Genomic DNA, 18,347 nt, shown 5'->3' with positions numbered 1-18,347 from the left:
ATTTATTTGCAGTTTTCTTGTTCTTAAACTAGTGAATTACACTCAATGACCTGCAATCTCTTCTAGCCCTAAAGTTTTGATTGTATTGTTCTGGTTTAAGACAGTTAAGACCAGGCTGTGGGGTAGCTAAGAAGTAAGCCTTTGCAATTTTAGCAAAGGGCCTGGGTGCAACCCCCAGCACCAAAGAAAACAAGAGTTATGGTCACAGCTCAAACAAAATTGTCCAAATAGGCAATGTTGGCCCTGAAGTAAAGATTTTCTTTCTACATTTTTCTGGCTTTGGTACCTCCTTTTCAGTTATTAATGAGAAACAGATATCATATAACTGACTGTGGCTCTGTGCTTCGTCTTCTGTCTAGAGCCCCCGTGCCTAGCACATATTTGTGTGCAATACTTACCAACTCAAGGGAGTAGCAATACTTCAAAGATGGATTAAGAATTAAAAAGAGTATAGAGATGGTAAGAGTTTTAATAAATCCTTCAAACAACAATTTCAAAAGGAGACTTCAGATTTACTTTGATTTGTTTTTGTAAATAGGAAGAAAACAATATGGCACAGCAATACATGGTTAAATCATAGGTAAACTACAAGCTAGGTCATATAAAAATTTTTTCTATCCATGTATTGAACAAAATTTATTTACACTGCTAGATCTCAACTACTCAAATTACTCTAAGAGATAGTTATTTTAAAAAAATCTTCCAGTATTTCAGTTTTAAACTGAAATTAGATTGCTTTACTGTATTGTAGAGTAAAAAGCAATGATACTTTTGAAAATAAAAAAAAATATGTATATACATTATCCTGATGCCTAGGCCAGAATATATCTACCAACACATTTTCTTGATTTCTATTACTCATAAAAATAAAGGAAAAATATATGCCATGTATTTTCTTTATAAAGACAATTTTAAATAGAAAACAATTTTAAATAAAAACAATACAGTGGTTCATGTGAGTGGACTGAATGGAGGCAAAAGAAGTACTCAAAACATGAGAGACAATATACTATCCAACATAATGAAGAATATATGACTCAGTGACACTATTAATAGATCCCAGCTAGATTTCACACATCTCAATTTTATTTTTTTATTGAGAAACAAATAGCAATGAGACAGTTTCAAAACTGATGAATAGGACAGTTTCAATAATTAATACATTGCATATTGTTGTCTTTGCAGTGGTTATTCATAGTAAAATCTCAATTTTATATTTAAGAAAAACCACATGCCAACAGGTTATGAATGCCAAGGTGTAGTTAAGAACCCCTTCTTTGGGCTTGCAAAATGTAGCCTTTTGATTTGATGATCCCTCTACGTTTCACAATGGACGAGTTCCTCAGCAGCCAGAGTGGTACCCACTCACGTGCTTGAATGTCAGGGATACTTTCCTGAATACCTACTCGGGAATTTGTTTCAGAACAGTTCTTTTGGATCATTATGAGTTAATTTGTGTATGTTAAACTGTTTAGTAAATGTGGTCAAATCAGGTGGTATCACACAGCAGAGTCAGGATTGACTTGGTTACTAATTGGTTTTACCTGTGCCCACTGATACACCTGCTCCAAATGTGTTTTGTCTAAGTCACAGGTACATATAGAAGAAATTTTCTTGCTTTGGACTGAGTTTTCTAATTCCTCCCAGTAAGGCTGTAAATGTTCCAAGGAAAGATTAACTCCACCTTCAATGGGAGGTGAAGTGATGATCACAGTATCTAGCTCTACAACTCCAAGGACTTACCAGGCCGTATCAACAGCATTTCTAGTTGATGATGAAGAATTTGATTCTACAATGAACAGTTCTGCAGAAACTTTCATTTCCTCTCTTTTATCTGGGTTTATCTTCCCTACTGTATGAAATACAGTACAGGCCAAGACTTCTAGAAAATGCTTGACCAAATCTGATTTGGGAACTCCACCACTCAACATCTTTTGGATACAATCTTGAAGCTGTGTACAGCTATTCACTCATAATGATCTGAAGCAAGTTTCCAGGAAGGTCTTCAGGAAAGCATCCCTGACATTCAAGCACCTGGGTGGGTACCCCTGTGGCTGCTCAGCCATACACCACTTGCCTAACCATGTGTGAAGCCTTTGTCACATGAAAAAGCAATTCATTTTTTAAGCTCCCTGCTGTGTGTGGATGGGCACTTCTTCCGCAGGCTGCGCCAGTTGAGCAGGTTCCTGGTCTGCAGGGGCAGGGTGCTGGCCCATACCAAGAGTGCCCCAGCGGCAAGACTGTTGGTGCCCATGGCAGTGGCCAACTAAGGGGCTACAGACCATGGGAGGGTGGGCAGCAGGCAACTGCCTCTTGAGACAGTGAATCCAAGGTCGGAGAGGTGAAGGTGAGGCTGCCGGCCCCATGCAGCCACAGCCTGGTCTCACCTTTTTATTTTTTATAAATATTATTTAAATATACAAATTTAATCAAGACAATTATCCCAATTGATCCTATTCTTCTATTACTTCATCTTTATAAATTTTCAGCTCTTCTAGATTTCCTGAAATATGACAGACAAATGTCAAATACATATTTCTTCTGCTATCATGCTAATGGCAGGAAAGCCTCTTTAACAAATGTGCTGAACAATTGGGCTCTGTACATGTAGAAGGCTGAAACTGTATCCATGTCCATCCCCATACACTAGACTAATGTTGAAATGGATCAAAAATCTCTATATTAAAACAGAAATACAAAATCCACTGGATGAGAAAGTGGCTAGACATCTTGAAGACATAGGTATAAGAAGAGTCTAAGAACAAAACACAGAATACATGGGAAATACTTCACGGAATTAACAACTAGGATATCATCTTATTAAAAAGCTTCTACACATGAAAAGGAAACAGCAACAGAGTGAAAAGGCCACCCAAAGTATGGTAAAAAAATTAGCCAATGTTTCCTCAGAAAAAGGATTTGTCTAGAACATATAAAGAACTGAAAAAAATCATGCCCCCACCCAAACTGAAAACACCAACCCCAAAATGGGCATCTGGATTTGATACATACTTCTCAGATGAAGAAAGAAAAATAGCAAATAACTATATGAAAAAAGTTCAACATCATTGGTCATTTGAGGAATGCAAATTAGAATAACACTGCAATTTTATCTGACCCAAGAATGAATGGCTATCATCAAGAAATCAACCAATAGCAAATGCTAGAGGGGCTTTGAGGAGAAAGGAACCTTCTCCACAGTTGGTGGGAGTCCAGAATGGCACATCCATTGTGGAAATCAAAATAGAGACTCCTCAAAAAGCTAGGATTAGAGGTCCCATTTGACCCAGATATTCCCCTTCCAGGTATCTTCTGAGAAGAATTAAAAACATACCACAGTGATATATATAAACCTAGGACATATCCTTGGTTTATAGCAGCACAATTTGTAACAGATAAATCCTGGAAACAACCAAATGGCTATCAAATAAGGAATGGATAAAAAAGATGTAGTATTTTCATACAATGAACTATTATGCAACGTTATAGAAGGATAGACTTGAAACTTTTATAGGTAAATAGGTGAAACTTGAGACTATGTTCAAGTGAAATAAATCAGATGCTCATGTGTAAACAGCGTATTGTCTCCCTTGTGTAAGAAACTGAAAGACTAAACAAAGTGAAAAGTGTGCACCAGATTGGGAGAGGGGAAGAAATTGTTCAAAAGGAAAAAGGATCCAGGAGGGGAAAAGGGAATATAATGCAAGTCGCTTATCCTGTCAGTGGGTCTCAGTTCACTGAAAAAGAAAGTTAGTGCTAAAATCATGTGGAGAAATTTTAATGCCCATATCTTGTAATTTGAAGATAATAATATGCAAGGTATTAACTATCGTTAGTCTCCTATTACTTTGTTATGCAATTTTGTTTTACTTTTCATAAATTTATAAAAAGAATACTAGAATATTTTACTTTCATTTTATTTATTGATTTTTTTCTAAACATACTATTAAGAATTTATTGGGCTGGGAGATAGCTTGGCAGCATAAGTGCCTGCCTGACAAGCACAAGATCCTGAATTTAATCCCCAGTACTACATTCCCTGCCAGCCTTGGAGTCGGACATGGTGGTGCACACCTGTAATCCCAATGCTGGGGAGGCTGAGTAGGAGAATCACTATGAGTCTGCATTTCATAGCAAGACCCTGTATTCATCAATCAATCAATAATTTTTTAAAAATATATTTATTTATTTAGTCTTTTGAGGCAAGGTCTCATTAGACAGTTTGAACTGGCCTTGAACTCACAGTAAATCTCCTGCCTCAGCCTCTGGAGTGCTGGGATTATAAGAGTATGTCTCCAGGCCAGGCTAGAATTTATTAATTTTATGTGATTCTGTTTAAGTCCCTGTTATCTACCCTTCCATGTCTGCCTGTCCTCCACCCCTTTCCACCCTCTATTAACCAATATTTTATACCCAGATTTACTTTTATTTTTTAATTAATTTTATTGAGAAAGAAATAGCAATGAGACAGTTTCAAAACAGGGTGGTAGGATAGTTAGAATAATTAATACATTGCATATTGTTGCCTTCGTAGTAGTGTTTCATCGTACAAGATGCAGACATGATGTCTTGTCTAAACACTATAGGGATTTGAAGTTTAGAATATTAATGATTGAAGAAAAAAACCTGTTCCATGTTATGTCTAAGGCATTTGATAGCCACACAGATAGTGACATTAAGCTCAACTGCCTATGTTATAGGGTAATAGTATCATTAAACTTCTCTTCTGGAGGGTTAGCAACTAAAGTTTTAAGTAGAGAAAAAGAAGGGCTACAAGGATAGCCAACATTTTGACAGATTGGCTTTTAAATATCCAGTTGTGAGAGACTTGTTCAGTATTTACTTTTGTGTGCCTGATTCACCTTAATGGCCTGTAGTCCCATCCACTTCATTGCAAATGACATTCATTTTAAAGGTTAAATAATGACGCATTGTTTATGTGTGCCATGTTGTCTTGATGTCCTCATCCAGGGCTGCTGTGTCTCAGCCTTTGTGAACTGTGTAGAAATAAATGCAGATTTGCTGTTTTCCATTTGATATGCTGCCATCATGTACTTTTTTGCGGGGGGCTGGCTCAGCCACCCTGGGGTGGGGGACTGGCACAGCATGTGGTGCTGAGGATCTAGCCATGTGTCCTGTGCTTTCCTGAGCTTGTCTAAGTAGGCACTTTAGACCGCTGAGCTATCTCAACAGCCCTACGTTGGTTATAAGCCAAAGCACTCTACTTCTAGCTTCCCAAGGATTCTTCATGGTGTCTCCATGAAGGGTACACTGATTAACATTCCTCGCAACAGAAGATGATGGTACCTCTTGCCCACATCTGTCTTGGTTCTGTTGTGCTTTGTCTTTTGACAGAGGCTGCTGTGATTAGGGTTAGATGTCATCTCACTGTGATTTTTAACCTGAAGTTCCCTGGAAGCTCATGTAACGCAGCACTTGTTGTCTATTTCAATTTTCACTTTTAAGAAGAGTCTTTGCCTACTTTTAGTTAGATTGTTACTGAGTCTTTTAGTATTTATAAATATTTTAACATATAATATTCTAGATGTTGATCCTTTTTCAGATGATTTTCTAAAGTTTCTTTCTTTTCTGTAAATTGTTGTTTTACTGTGTCAACTGTGTTTGCAGTGCAGAAACTTCTTAGTTTGATGTAATCCTGCTTATCTATTTTTGCTTTTATATTTTGTTTTTGGGAATTTATCAAAATTTTTTTTTCTATATTCATGCTTTAAATTATTGAAATGTTTTCCTTATGTTTTCTTTGGGCTGTTTTAGTTTAAATCTTAGCTTTAGGTCTTGAAATTTTGAGTTTATTGTCATACAGGTGAAAGAGATAGGGGTCACGTTTCATTCTGCTCAGGTATCCTGCGCAGAGACTTGCTGGATTTTTTTTTTGTGTGTGTGTGTGTGTGTGTGTGTGTGTTGTGTTTTATCTAAGAAGAGAAAGAATAGTCACTATGCTGAATTAATTGTAGCCAAAAGGACATGAGATCGCTGGTAGATCTGTGCACAGTTATACCTAGCAGCAACTACCATAAATAGTATTTACCGGGGAAAGTAATGGAAATCATACTTTATATAGTTTGTTCTTTGAATCTATCAATAACCTTTTATTTCCACAAGTACAAGTACAGCTGCACAAAACTAAAAGCAATTTTAGGGGGCTGGGGAGATAGCTCATTGGTCTAAGCACCTGCCTGGCAAATTCAAAGACCTGGGTTTGATCCCTGGAACTGCATGCCTTGCTGGCCCTATGTCAAGCTGGCTACCAAAACTGGGTGTGGTGGTGCATGCCTGTAATCCCAGTACTGGGGAGCCTGAGACAGGAGGATCACTATAAGTTTGAGCGGCATAGTGAGGACCTGTACCAAATAAATAGATAAGTAAATGATTTTTTTAAATGTAAGAAAACCTGAAAATGATTTTTGTATAAACAATACTGCCTAACAATTTTTAAAAGATAATCTAATTAAAATATTTTAATGCAAATGTCTGAAGATAAAAATAAAAAATAAAAATACCAAGCCCCAAAACTCAAACTTAATTCGACAATTTTCATATGTAGTCATAGGCATACCAACCAGTTGCTGATTTTCAAGCTTCATCCATAAATCTTTCCCTCTCGGTCACTGTTGTTTTGTTCTTGCTTCATTCTTATTAGTAAAGTTACATAAATTATTACACTATACAAAAAAGACATAAAATTCTTGTTGTCAGAGTTTAGAAGACTTAATACTGGACACATCATCCATAGGATTATTTTATAATATTCACCCAAAGAATCAAATGCAGAAGCATGGGGGAGATGTGTCCACACACTGGAAACCCAAAGAATCAGGCTGAGGGTCTGAATCCCATGGCAATGCTCTTCCTGAGTTCAGGAGAAGACCTAGAGCCCAAACTAATGTCCTCAACAAGTCCAACTGGAGGCCTAGAGCCTACAACATTGTCTCATGCAAGTCTGTATCAAGGAGTTGCCCTGGGAAAGCCCCAGGGTCAGTGGTGGAAGCTAGAAAGCCTGAGCAAGTGGGATGAAGGATCTGGGCCAGCAGGTAAAGGATCTGCACTGAAAGCAACACTCAGAGTAATAACCATACCTCTCCTGAAGACTACCACAGCCATCTTCATGGGTAGTGAGGTCACAAACTCCTTCCATGAGAAGGAAAGCTGAGTTCCTGTCAGGAAAGCCAATGTAAGCTTCTTCAGGAGACTGAGCTGTGCAGCATCTTCCTCTCCACAGTCAGGGGAGTAATGCTCAAACTGAGGACCAGGGTTCTCCTGAAAATTGCCACAGTCATCCTGAGCATTACTGAGGGTACAAGGTCCTCCACTGATAACAGCTGAGTTCATGTCAGGGAGGCCAGTGTGAGGGAGCTCCTTCAAGAGAATCAACAGCACACCATTTTCCCCTCTAGTTCTCTTTTTATGGTTTTGGCAACAATCCTTGGGTGGGCCTTCCACACTGAGCACCACGCTGATTCAGGTTATGTGGGTGTTACAAACTGACCATTAGTTAATCTACCACAAAAATCAAGAGTCAAAAAAGATGAAACTACCGAAATATAATATTTATTAGGAAAATGAAATGTCTGTAACAAAGGAACATTATGTATGAATAACAAGTTGTTGCAAGTGGCCAGCATTCTTTAATCAATATTGGGCATGAACTACTGGTTAAGATAGCATCAGCGATTAAAACAGTAAGAAATGTATGATTGTAGCAAGTCATATAATATTTATATCAAAATTCTGGGCATAATTTTAGAACTATTTAAACAGAGATAAATTGTACTAGAAGTATTTGAGCAGAAGCCGGCCAGATAGCTCAGTGGACTAAAGTGCCTGCTTTGGCAAAGCACAGCGGCCAGGGTTTGATCCCTGTCATGCCATGCTGGCCCCACCCCCAGGGCACAATGAGATGGCAACTGAGAGTGGGCATGGTGGCACATGCCTATAATCCCAGCCCCTGGCAGGCTGAAAACAGGAGGCTCACTATGAGTCTGATCTATGTAGTGAGACCCTGGAAACCCTGGAGACCTTGTCCTAAATTCATAAGAAAAAGAACTATTTGAAGAGATCAATTGTATTCCTGATAGTGCCAAAAGCTTAGTTTCTCTTCTTTCACAATAATTTTGAGCCCTCTCGCTAACCATTCAACTGCTTAAGATTAGCAGCCTTATAACCGTACAGCATCATGCAAGTGCATCTATGAGTATAACATTATAAGCTTTCATGGTTCTCACTTGGAGCGTGAAATAACCTCTTAACTGTTAGAACATCTTTCTTTACTCACTGTTTTCTAGATATAGTGCCCCAAAAGAGTTTTGGTCTTTGCTGGGGAGGTATCTCTGTCACCTAAGGACCCGCCTGGCAAGTGCAAGAGTTTGATCCCCAGTACCGAAGAAAGAGTTACTGATCTGGGTAGTGGAGATTTCTTTATTACATACTGCTGTATTTGTCAAAACCTGCTGTATTCCTTTGTTCAATCTGTATTTTTTTCATATAATTTATTTTTAGAAATATATAGATTGCTATCTAGGAGGACCAAGCTCATATGCCTTTTGAATGAAATTTAGATTTTTAAATTATTATTTCCATACTTTCCTTCGTATTCTTTCAAAAATAGTCTTTAAAATCACCTTTATCCAGGAACATAGATAAAATTGGTCTACTAGCAAGGGATGTACTGCATGTTGTTCTTTATGCAATGTTATTTCATAATGGTAACACTGGAATGTAGTTCCTTGCTCTATGATTCATAACTTTAAAATAGACACTTTAAACTTTCATTGTAATTGTTTACATTCATTTCCTCCAACTTTATACGACATATGCTTCATGCCCGAGGAGGAGGTCATAACAATCCCAACCCACATAACACTTTGCATAAAACAAAACATGTCCTATAAGAATGCCTGAACATACTTAATTATTCATTGTGGAAAATATAAACAAATGTATCTACATATTACACATGCATAGTTATATTTTCAATTTGGTATTCTCTTCTTAAGTAACCTCTGTGACTATACTATTACTCACCATGAAAATTTAACTTGTGAGAAACGTGAACAACTTTGATGTCATTTCCTTTAAACTTATATTTTATTTAAAAATAATTTCTAAAGACATTATCTTATTTCCATTTTCTTTCCTATTATTTGTGGAATTATGAAGAATTGTCATTCTGTCAAAGTACAGTAAGTCCAGAGGAAGAAAAAAATTACAGAAACTGTCACTCATGTGAAGATTCTATTTATTTTACCTGAACAATAAATAATTTAGCTTAGCTCAAAAAATTATTTCCTTCCAAAAAATGAGTCCTCCAAAACATTAAGCAGTCCAAATAATACGATTTCTAGAAAAATCTCAATTTCCTTTAAATTACAGAAGAGTGCTGGGTAGTGCTTGTATTATGTTAACTATTCATTCATGTTTTGAAATTAGGAGCACCATTTTCCTTTCTAGATATATATAAATGGAACTTGTTTTAAGAAATTACTGAAGTATAGGTCGTACACTTTTTTTTTTCTTCTTTGTTTCATAAATTAAGCAATTAAGGAGACTTTCAAAAGCTAAAATTGCCAAACTGCTTTTGCCACTAAACCAATTTCATTTCTGTCTCCCAAAAGCAATTTTAGTTTTCTTTTCATTTCATACTTTCCTGGTTATTCTTTCAAAAATAATCTTTGAAATCACAGTTATCCTGTAATGTAAGTTAAAGTTCATCTACTAGCAATGGTACGTTACACGTCTTTCTTTGTATAAACCTCATTCCTAGTGGTAACATCGGAACGTAATTTCGATGAAAGATAAACCACAATTTTGCTAACATATTTCTAAACCTGTTTGAGTCCCTAAGCTCTCACTAATAGACCTGGGAGAGTCATACTTGCTGTATTTATGACCTTCTTAAACAGCAGAGAGAATATATTCCAGGGCAAAATTACACTACGAGTTATATATTAGCCACAGGGATTCTTGACTTGAGCGTAGTCCATTCAGGTCGGAATTTATTGCCCACTAAGTGGTATCCCGGCTCCTAAGCGTTGCACAGATAGCTGAAGTTGAAAGCGACCACAGTTTCAGGTGACCTGGTTCCGGCTAATTTATGGGTCCTTAGCAGCACTCGAGGGGGCCCGGTACAGCTGCATTTGCTCCTCCACTTGAAAAGAGGGTGACCTTTCTGTCACAGCGCTACCACTCAATTTTGACTTAGAAGTTCAGATGAAGGCGTTTTATAGGTCTCTCTTGAAATATTTAGAAGACAAATAACTTTAGAAGAATATCATTCACCTGATTGTCTTCTAGAGGTGTGAGGAGTGCTAAAAATACACACTCACTGTTTCTGCTTCACAATTGAAACATATTAATGTGAGTACTTTAAAATGGACAGTAGAGATAGATGCCGTTTAATTCACATTTTTTCCAGAAATTTCTCTTCTGGAAATTTCTCTTCTCTTCCAGAGAACTCTTCCTCTCTTTACATAGTATTTTTTCCTCAGATTTGGATATGTTTAGCAATGATGCTTGCTTCATGGATTAGTCTGTCTTATTCTGTGATGCTTTGCATCAAAAGAAAATGTTTACATAGAAGCATGTTTTATGCAACATTTCATTTATTATTGTAAATTTTTTGTGTGTCACTACAATGAATGAGCTAATGGGATTTTTCATGAAATCTTCTAGATGTATGGAATTCTTGTCTCCTTCAGTTTGGACATGTTAAAATTTTATCATGAGTTCGTCTTCAAGTGTTCAAATTTTACTTTCTGTGCACCTGTAATGATACCTCTTACAATCTACCTTTTCTTTGTCTGATGTTAAAAATGAATATAAATTTTGCATTAGTATCACAGCAGCCAACATAAGGTATAAGCATGAAAAATCAGCTTTCAGCCATCAAAATTTCATTATACATTCAGATTGATATTTGCAGCCATTTGTTACATTTGGGTGGCTGTTTTCCCATTAAAATTGGAGACTTCAAAAAATAAATTTGAGACTTTGCACTTATTCATATAAAAATTGGCCATTTGCTTCTATAGCTGCAGGATTGAGATGATTGTTTTTCATCATTGTATATCTTATAATTCTTCTGAGTTTTATGATGTTCATAGATTTTATAGAAATAACTTTAATGTGTTCATATCAAGATTGAAAGGGCAACGAGGTAGGCATCAAAACAGAGCTAAGTGCCACCTCACTAAGAGAGCTTCCTATCAGTTACCCATGCCTCCATTTATCTTTTTTAGTTAGTTATTCATATAGCCTCAAGTCAATTCATCTGTCTTTTTCATTATTAGCCACAAAAATTTCTGAGACTAACAATACTTGCTTCAATTTACATGCATTTTCTACAGTAATCCTAATTACAAACATGACTGGCAACACTTTAAATTGTTCCATCCAAGTTATGAATTAGTTTAAGGCAAATTCAAAATTATTAGGTTACATTGTATTGATATTTTTTTCATTTTTGGGGGTAGTAAGGTCTTTTAAAAATACTTTGAGATAAAATATATATAATATATATGGAATAAAATGTGATACTTTGACTCATGTAGGCATATAGAAACATAATATTTAAGATGATACAATCCAGATGGGCTATTATGATAAAATGACATATTTAGAGAAACTGTTTTAAAAGACTGGGTTTTTAAAAACATGTATTTAGTACAGGGTCTCACTACACAGATTGGACTCACAGTGATCCTCATTTCCCAGCCTCCCAGACGCTGGGATTACAAGCACGCGCTACCACACCCAGTCTCAGTAGCAGCATGTCCCAGGGGCGAGGCCAGCAGGTACATCGAAAAGACTGAGTTTTAAAGATCACTGAAAAGTGTTTAGTGGTATTTTATTCCAACTGCAGTGTGGGTGTGCACCCCAGCCATCCAAGCCCATCCAGGCCTCCGTGTAAGTAAATGCTACTTTAATGATGCATTTTTTCCTTCAAAAATTCATCACAAAATCAATTAAGCAAAGAAGAACACATCCATATTTAATGTATTCAATGACAAAAATTGATAGCCTGAAACATCTTATTATAATGTATTACTTATGCAAATTAAACTATAACCCTATCTAGTATGGTTAAATCATAAAACATAGGTTCACACATATTCACTGAAGTACTACTCTGAATTCCTATTTTCAAGAATGATATTTATGTGTCCGTGTATGTGCATGAGTGTGTGTTGCTTCATGGAGTGTATTTGGAAGGAAAACAGCAGCAAAATAATTGTACAGAGTACGATATTTTGGTGAGATTATGAATGAATTTGCTTTTGATTATCTACATATCAATTTATATCAGTAATGATCATATATTATCAGACATGCAAATAAAATTATATAGACTCTCTAGAATTTACTAATCAATATTTTTTGCTAACAGCATTAAAATGTTTAGAAGTTTGTATTATACTTTCTTTTTATTAAACATTAGAAGTTTGCATCATACATTCTTTATTTTACATTTATTTAGTGTGTGTGTGTGTGTGTGTGTGTGTGTGGCCAGGTGAGCCCACCAGGGGGCGGGGCTGGCTGGCATGTGGTGCTGGGGGATCAAACCGCGGTCCCTGTACTTTGCCAAGCTTGTTCCAAGTAGGTGCTTTAGACCACTGAGCCATCTCTCCAGCCCCATACATTCTTTAACATATGTAGAAACAAATTATGTTTTATCGTGTCAGATCAATTCAGTTGTGTCTTTATCAGTAATCCTCTGAGAGTAGCATTATTCTAATTCAAAACTAAACACGAAATGACTATGATTTTCCTCTTTTTATAAAGTAATACACACATGGTTATTCTTTTCTATGGTGTTATAATGTAAAATGAACAAGTAGAAATGTTTATTAATGAACAAGGCTGACAGTGATGGGAGATCGGTTTCCCTCGGTCTTGCGCCTTGTGAAAGCCTGCCTTCTGTGTTACAGCCCCCGGTGAACATCCACTCCATCGTGGTGCAAGTGCAGTGCGTCAACAAGAAGGTGGGCACCGTCATCTACCACGAAGTGCGGATCGTGGTGCGGGACCGGAACGACAACTCTCCCACCTTCAGACACGAGAGCTACCACGCCACGGTGAACGAGGTCAGTTTCCGCCCGCCGGGCTGCGTTCGCGGGGGGAGGGAGACACGGGACTGTCTACCGCGAACCGTCACGTTGACTCCCAAGACAGCTACAGCGGGCTTCGCGCTGCAGCGGTGATGAGCGGTGATGAGGCCAACGCGAGGAGGCGCGCTGGAAGCGCCTTCCAGGTGACTGCGGCGGAGAGTCGAGGAATTAACTTTGCTCTGGGACATGAGCTCCGCAAGCAAGCGTTAATTCTTTCGTTTATGTAAGAAAGTTATTACCGCAGCAAAGTAGGGAACACTTATTCTCATTTTAAACCAGTGTCTTTATATCTCTTAGGTAATCACGCTAGTTAATTAATGGGAAAATATCTGAAGTGGATTGATTTAAAGTTTTCTTCACTTTTAAAATAAGTTTCTGGAATATATAAGTTGTGCAGCTAGAAATCACAACTGACTCTTTTAAAGAAATGCTGGTTGTATTGGGAAAAAAAATCATGAAAGCAGTCTCACTTCCTTTATTATAAGGTGCTTTATTTTCCCATTAAGCCAAAAATCCTAAATCTTCTTTTCTAAAACAGGAAATGTTCGATTTTCTTTTGTTAGTTTATTAAGTTAGAAAACATTTGTAGACTACTAAAACAATTACTTATTGTTTATATTAAGGTATACAGAAAATAAATTTATTAATATTACAATCCACATTTCAGCACATAACTTCTGACTCAAGGCATTTAAAAAAACTTTTTTATTCATTTTATTGAGAAAAAGATAAACTATCAATGAGACAGTTTCAAAACAGGTTAGGAGGACAGTTACAATAATTAATACATTGCATATTATTCTCTTTGTAGTAGTTATTCAGAGGACAAGATGCAGATATGATGTCTTCTCTAAACAATATTAATACAAAACTTTCTTCTCAATGAACTAAGAGCTTTCTATCCTATCCTATCCTATCTATCTATCATCTATCTATCTATCTATCTATCTATCTATCTATCTATCTATCTATCTATGTTCTTTCTTTTTTCACCGCAAAATGGTCCTTTATTTATACTTTTGCAAAGTTAGTAACACATGAAATCATGTTGCTTAGCGACTAATAGCTGACCTTAACTAGATAGGATGTTTATCTCAGGACTGATGCAGCTTGTTTGCTTTAGGCACTGAGGCCTAATCCCACCTACACACATTTGGTTGATTTCCTAGCTTTCGTGGCTTCCGATATATCCCCTTTTTTGATTTCTTTTGTCTAAGATGGGTGTTCCATTGTAGTTCAAGATGCTGTATTTGGAGAAGACTTTAAGGGACCTTTTCATACTTGATGCCAGTCCAAAGATTGTAGATACTTGAATTTAGGAAAATAACCCAATATAGTCCAATAATCCATAATAGTAGTGAGTTATCAGTACAAGTGCCAATTGTCAGGAGTTGTTGATTTGAGCCTTTCAGAGCTCAGCATATTAATATACCTTTACTTTTTATACCTCGTAGTTAAGGACATTTTTAATGTTATAATTGTACACCTAATTTATTTGAGGAAATCAGTATAAAAATTGGTTTTTAAACATGGTGGTAAGCCTTTAATCTCTATATTGTCTTTGAGATTAGTTAGTATGTATTTTATTTAACTCAGGATTCTTCTATTCATATAAATTTGTAGAAATGTTTCACTAGTCTGGGATTTCCTAGATTGTTATTACAAAGGAATAATGCAATAGATCTGACCTTAATACCTTGACCAAGACAGTCGGTGGAAACTTAATGTCTTTTTGACAATTTTAAGTTTTCTTTTACAGTGAAAGATAACTAGTTGTTGTGTGGTTGGTTTCAAATATATAAATATAGTTCTCTTTTGGCTTCTGAACTGTAACCTTTGTATTAGGTTTTGCTTTGCTTGTTTCAATGTCAATTTCACTTGAGTATGAAATGTAGGTGAATTAGGCAACAGATCTAATTTGTACACCTTGTCTTATAACATATTTAATTGTTTTGCATTCTTGTCTACATCTCGTATTTCTTGTGTATACTTAGAATGTTTAACTTAATTTGAAATGTCTTGTTGATTTGATTCTTTTCACTCCTTCTTCAATCTTTGAGTGCTTGTTAAAAATATTTTTCCCAATACTATTTTAAATGTGTGACTCTACTGCTCAGAAATTTTGTAGTTTCTCATATTATTAAGGAAAGGGGCTGGGGAGATAGCTATGCTGACTAAGATCCTGTCTGCCAAGTTCAAGGACACAGGCTTAAATCCCTGGTCCCACAGACTATGCCAGCCACAGAACGCTTGGAGCACCGAGCTAGCCACTGAAACCGGGCATGGAAGCACACATCTGTAATCCCAGTGCTGTGCAAGCTGAGACAGGAGGATCACTACAAGTCCAAGCTGCATAGTGAGACCCTTTATCAAGTAAATAAATAAATAAATGAAAGATTAAAAAAATTAAATGAAAAGAGAAGCCATCTCTGTTGTCAAGCATTAAAGATCTTCCTTAATGTGACCATTTATTTTATTTTTATTTGTTTTGGCAGTACCAGGGATTGAACTCAGGACCATGTACTTGCGAAGCAAATACTTATTTTATTGAGCTATCTCCCCGGCCCTGTGTCATCCATCTTTTAAAGTTTAGCTGAGGATTTGTTTTCTAGAAATCATCTTTCAATGACTATTCATACTTATTAATATTTAATTTTCTCAAATCTAAAGTGCTCCAGAATCTGAAAAATGTCTATTAGAGTAATAAAATGTATGAAAACTTGAACATCTTAAACATTATTTTAAGAGATTCAATTTCTATTACAGCTCTGTCCACATGTGACTAAACTGATACATAATCTCTGAATTTCCTGACAGCCAACTGAAGCAATTCTATCTCACTTACACCACAGTTGCAACACCTAAGATTTGGTTATATAGAATATATTCATTTGGTTATATTTTCCTTTTTGGCCTTCTCATATTATCTTATGTTTGATATTTCTAAAAAGATCAAAAATGTATTTAATACCGAAAACAGGATCACAAGAAAAAAGTAGAAGTCGACTGTTTTTCTTATTACTCGTATACTTGAGTTGTTCTTTCATAGCCTTAATTCTAAGTTTAATTTACATAAATTTTTGTTAAATTTGTATGTATAATACATAGATACACTTGTACACAGTAGTCCGCAATGTTGTCTATAAATTAAAATTAGTGAAAATGCTTGTGCTCTGTGCAAGATTGCAATATATTTTCATGCCACTTTCCCACTTAGACACACAATTAGTACACTTAAAGTTAGAAAGATCTCAATAAAATATATCATCGAGGGCTGCATATTTTTTTCATTTTCTTTTCTTTTTTTGTCAGAACCAGGGATTGAACTTAGGTCCTTGTGCTTGCCAGGCAAGTGCTTATTCTACTGAGCTATCTCCCCCTGGCCTCTGCATAATGTTTGGTGTCAGAATATTTCACTTTTTGTTGAAATACAAATGAAGACAGGTATAAGCTCATTATCTGCGCTCTACCAAAGAGTTCTTCTACAATTACAGAAGTCCTAATTAGTTCACTTTGCTTCCCTATATAAAACAAGGTGTAAAATAGGAGTATAAATTGACATTTAGGTTATAAATTAGTCCCAAAATCAAGACTATCAGACCTTTTTTCTATTACCCTGCAACTACCTATTAATAAATATCTTAGTGGTCTAAGATAACCACTTTGATGTGTGTGATTTTAACAATTGAAATCATGATTTGTATTCCTGATGTTCAATCATATGACATGCTCAATCAGCTCTTTTATAATACATTGAATTCTTGAACATTCTTTTTTTGTGGGGGGGTACCTGGGATGGAATTCAGGACCTTGTACTTGCCAGACAAGTGCTTATTCTACTAAGCTATCTCCCCAGCCCCTGACACATTGAATTCTAGTCTCTTACAGTCTTTGTTAACATATTCTTCTATTAGTGTGTCAATAATTCATTAAACATTATGTATGAATTATTTTATTTAAAGTTAAGATAACAGGCTTTATGATTCCTTATTTGTGAATAAGCTACAACACCTCAGTCATTTTGATCTCTGGATAAATGGAGGCACTCAATTAATTTTTGACTTTTGTATCATCCGGGAGTTTGACAGGCTTGTTTGTAAAAGTCTTTGTAGTACAATGATCATCATTCCTAAGGGATTTTTGTGAATAAATGTTTCCTGTTAGCGAGGCCATTAAGATGGCCATTAAGATTTGGAGATGAGATATTTATCCAAATTTCCTTTATCCATGATAAAAAGGACACAAGTAAGCAAATGAAATTCAAGTGCTAGTCTAGTAAGCACACAACGGTGAAAACTAGACTGCATGAACTTAGGAAATATTCTGAAAGTCAGGTACCAGGGACAGAAGGGACACAAAACCTTTATATGACAGTGTACTGAAGGAAAAGAGCACTTAGAACTATGTATATTTTCTGTATAATTGAAAAGTTATTCATAAGTGCAAAAAGTTGCCTTATCCTTCTTTAAGTGGGTTAGATGCTTACAGAAGTGATCCCATACAGTTAGTTTTGGGATGAGGTACATGTAGTCATTTAATCCCATCATTTCCAGTCTTATGAAATATATGTATATATGAACAAAAAATAAATACTTCCTTAGATGAGAGATGCTAGATAATTTAGGAGAATAATTCTTCTGAATATATCCATATCTAATCAAATATGAAAATGTATGTTAAACATGAACAGATGAAACAGGTAAGTAAAATGAAGACAAGCCTTAGATAAATAAATATGCCTAGCTGGGGGTGTAGAGAGCCAAGGCACAAACATGGAAGGTAAAATGTGACTATCTGGGAGGAAGTCTAAGCAGATAATGATGGCGTAAAGCCTTAATGATAGTTTATTTTGAATGTATTTTTCACAGTGCTCATGTGAATATATAAAGTACAAAACCACTATCATTATAATCAGTATTACAGTAAGACACATTAGTAATAACCTTCCTAAAAATACTCCCCCTCACTTATACTTATCTCACCCTTCTTTTCACTTTCGGGAGCCATTCTGGTGGGGTTTGTTTAAGACAAAAGAGGGGATTAGCGAGAGAGCTCAGTGGAATAACTGCTTGCCTGGCAAGTGCAAGGTTCTGAATTTGATCCCTGGTACTGCAAAAAGAAGAAGGAGAAGGAGAAGGAGAAGGAGAAGGAGAAGGAGAAGAACAAGAAGAAGAAGAACAAGAAGGAGAAGTACAAGAAGAAGGAGAAGCAAAGGAAAAGAAG

At 36.1% G+C, this 18,347-nt stretch overlaps 1 protein-coding gene and 1 pseudogene across 1 annotated transcript in view; one reads left to right on the top strand and one right to left on the bottom strand.

The window, feature by feature from the left end:
- The window catches only part of Pcdh15 (protocadherin related 15), a 689,792-nt gene that overhangs the window by 167,680 nt on the left and 503,765 nt on the right, over positions 1–18,347 (top strand). The window contains exon 3 of the mRNA XM_023723273.1: positions 12,945–13,100. Within this exon, the coding sequence (XP_023579041.1) occupies positions 12,945–13,100 (156 nt within the window). The remainder of the gene's footprint in view (positions 1–12,944; positions 13,101–18,347) is intronic.
- LOC101574557 lies at positions 1,263–2,254 on the bottom strand (annotated as a pseudogene).

Source organism: Octodon degus, unplaced genomic scaffold (genome assembly GCF_000260255.1).
Source record: "Octodon degus isolate 3935 unplaced genomic scaffold, OctDeg1.0 scaffold00005, whole genome shotgun sequence".
Lineage (NCBI taxonomy): Eukaryota > Metazoa > Chordata > Mammalia > Rodentia > Octodontidae > Octodon > Octodon degus.
This window is presented reverse-complemented; position numbering and strand designations above follow the sequence as displayed.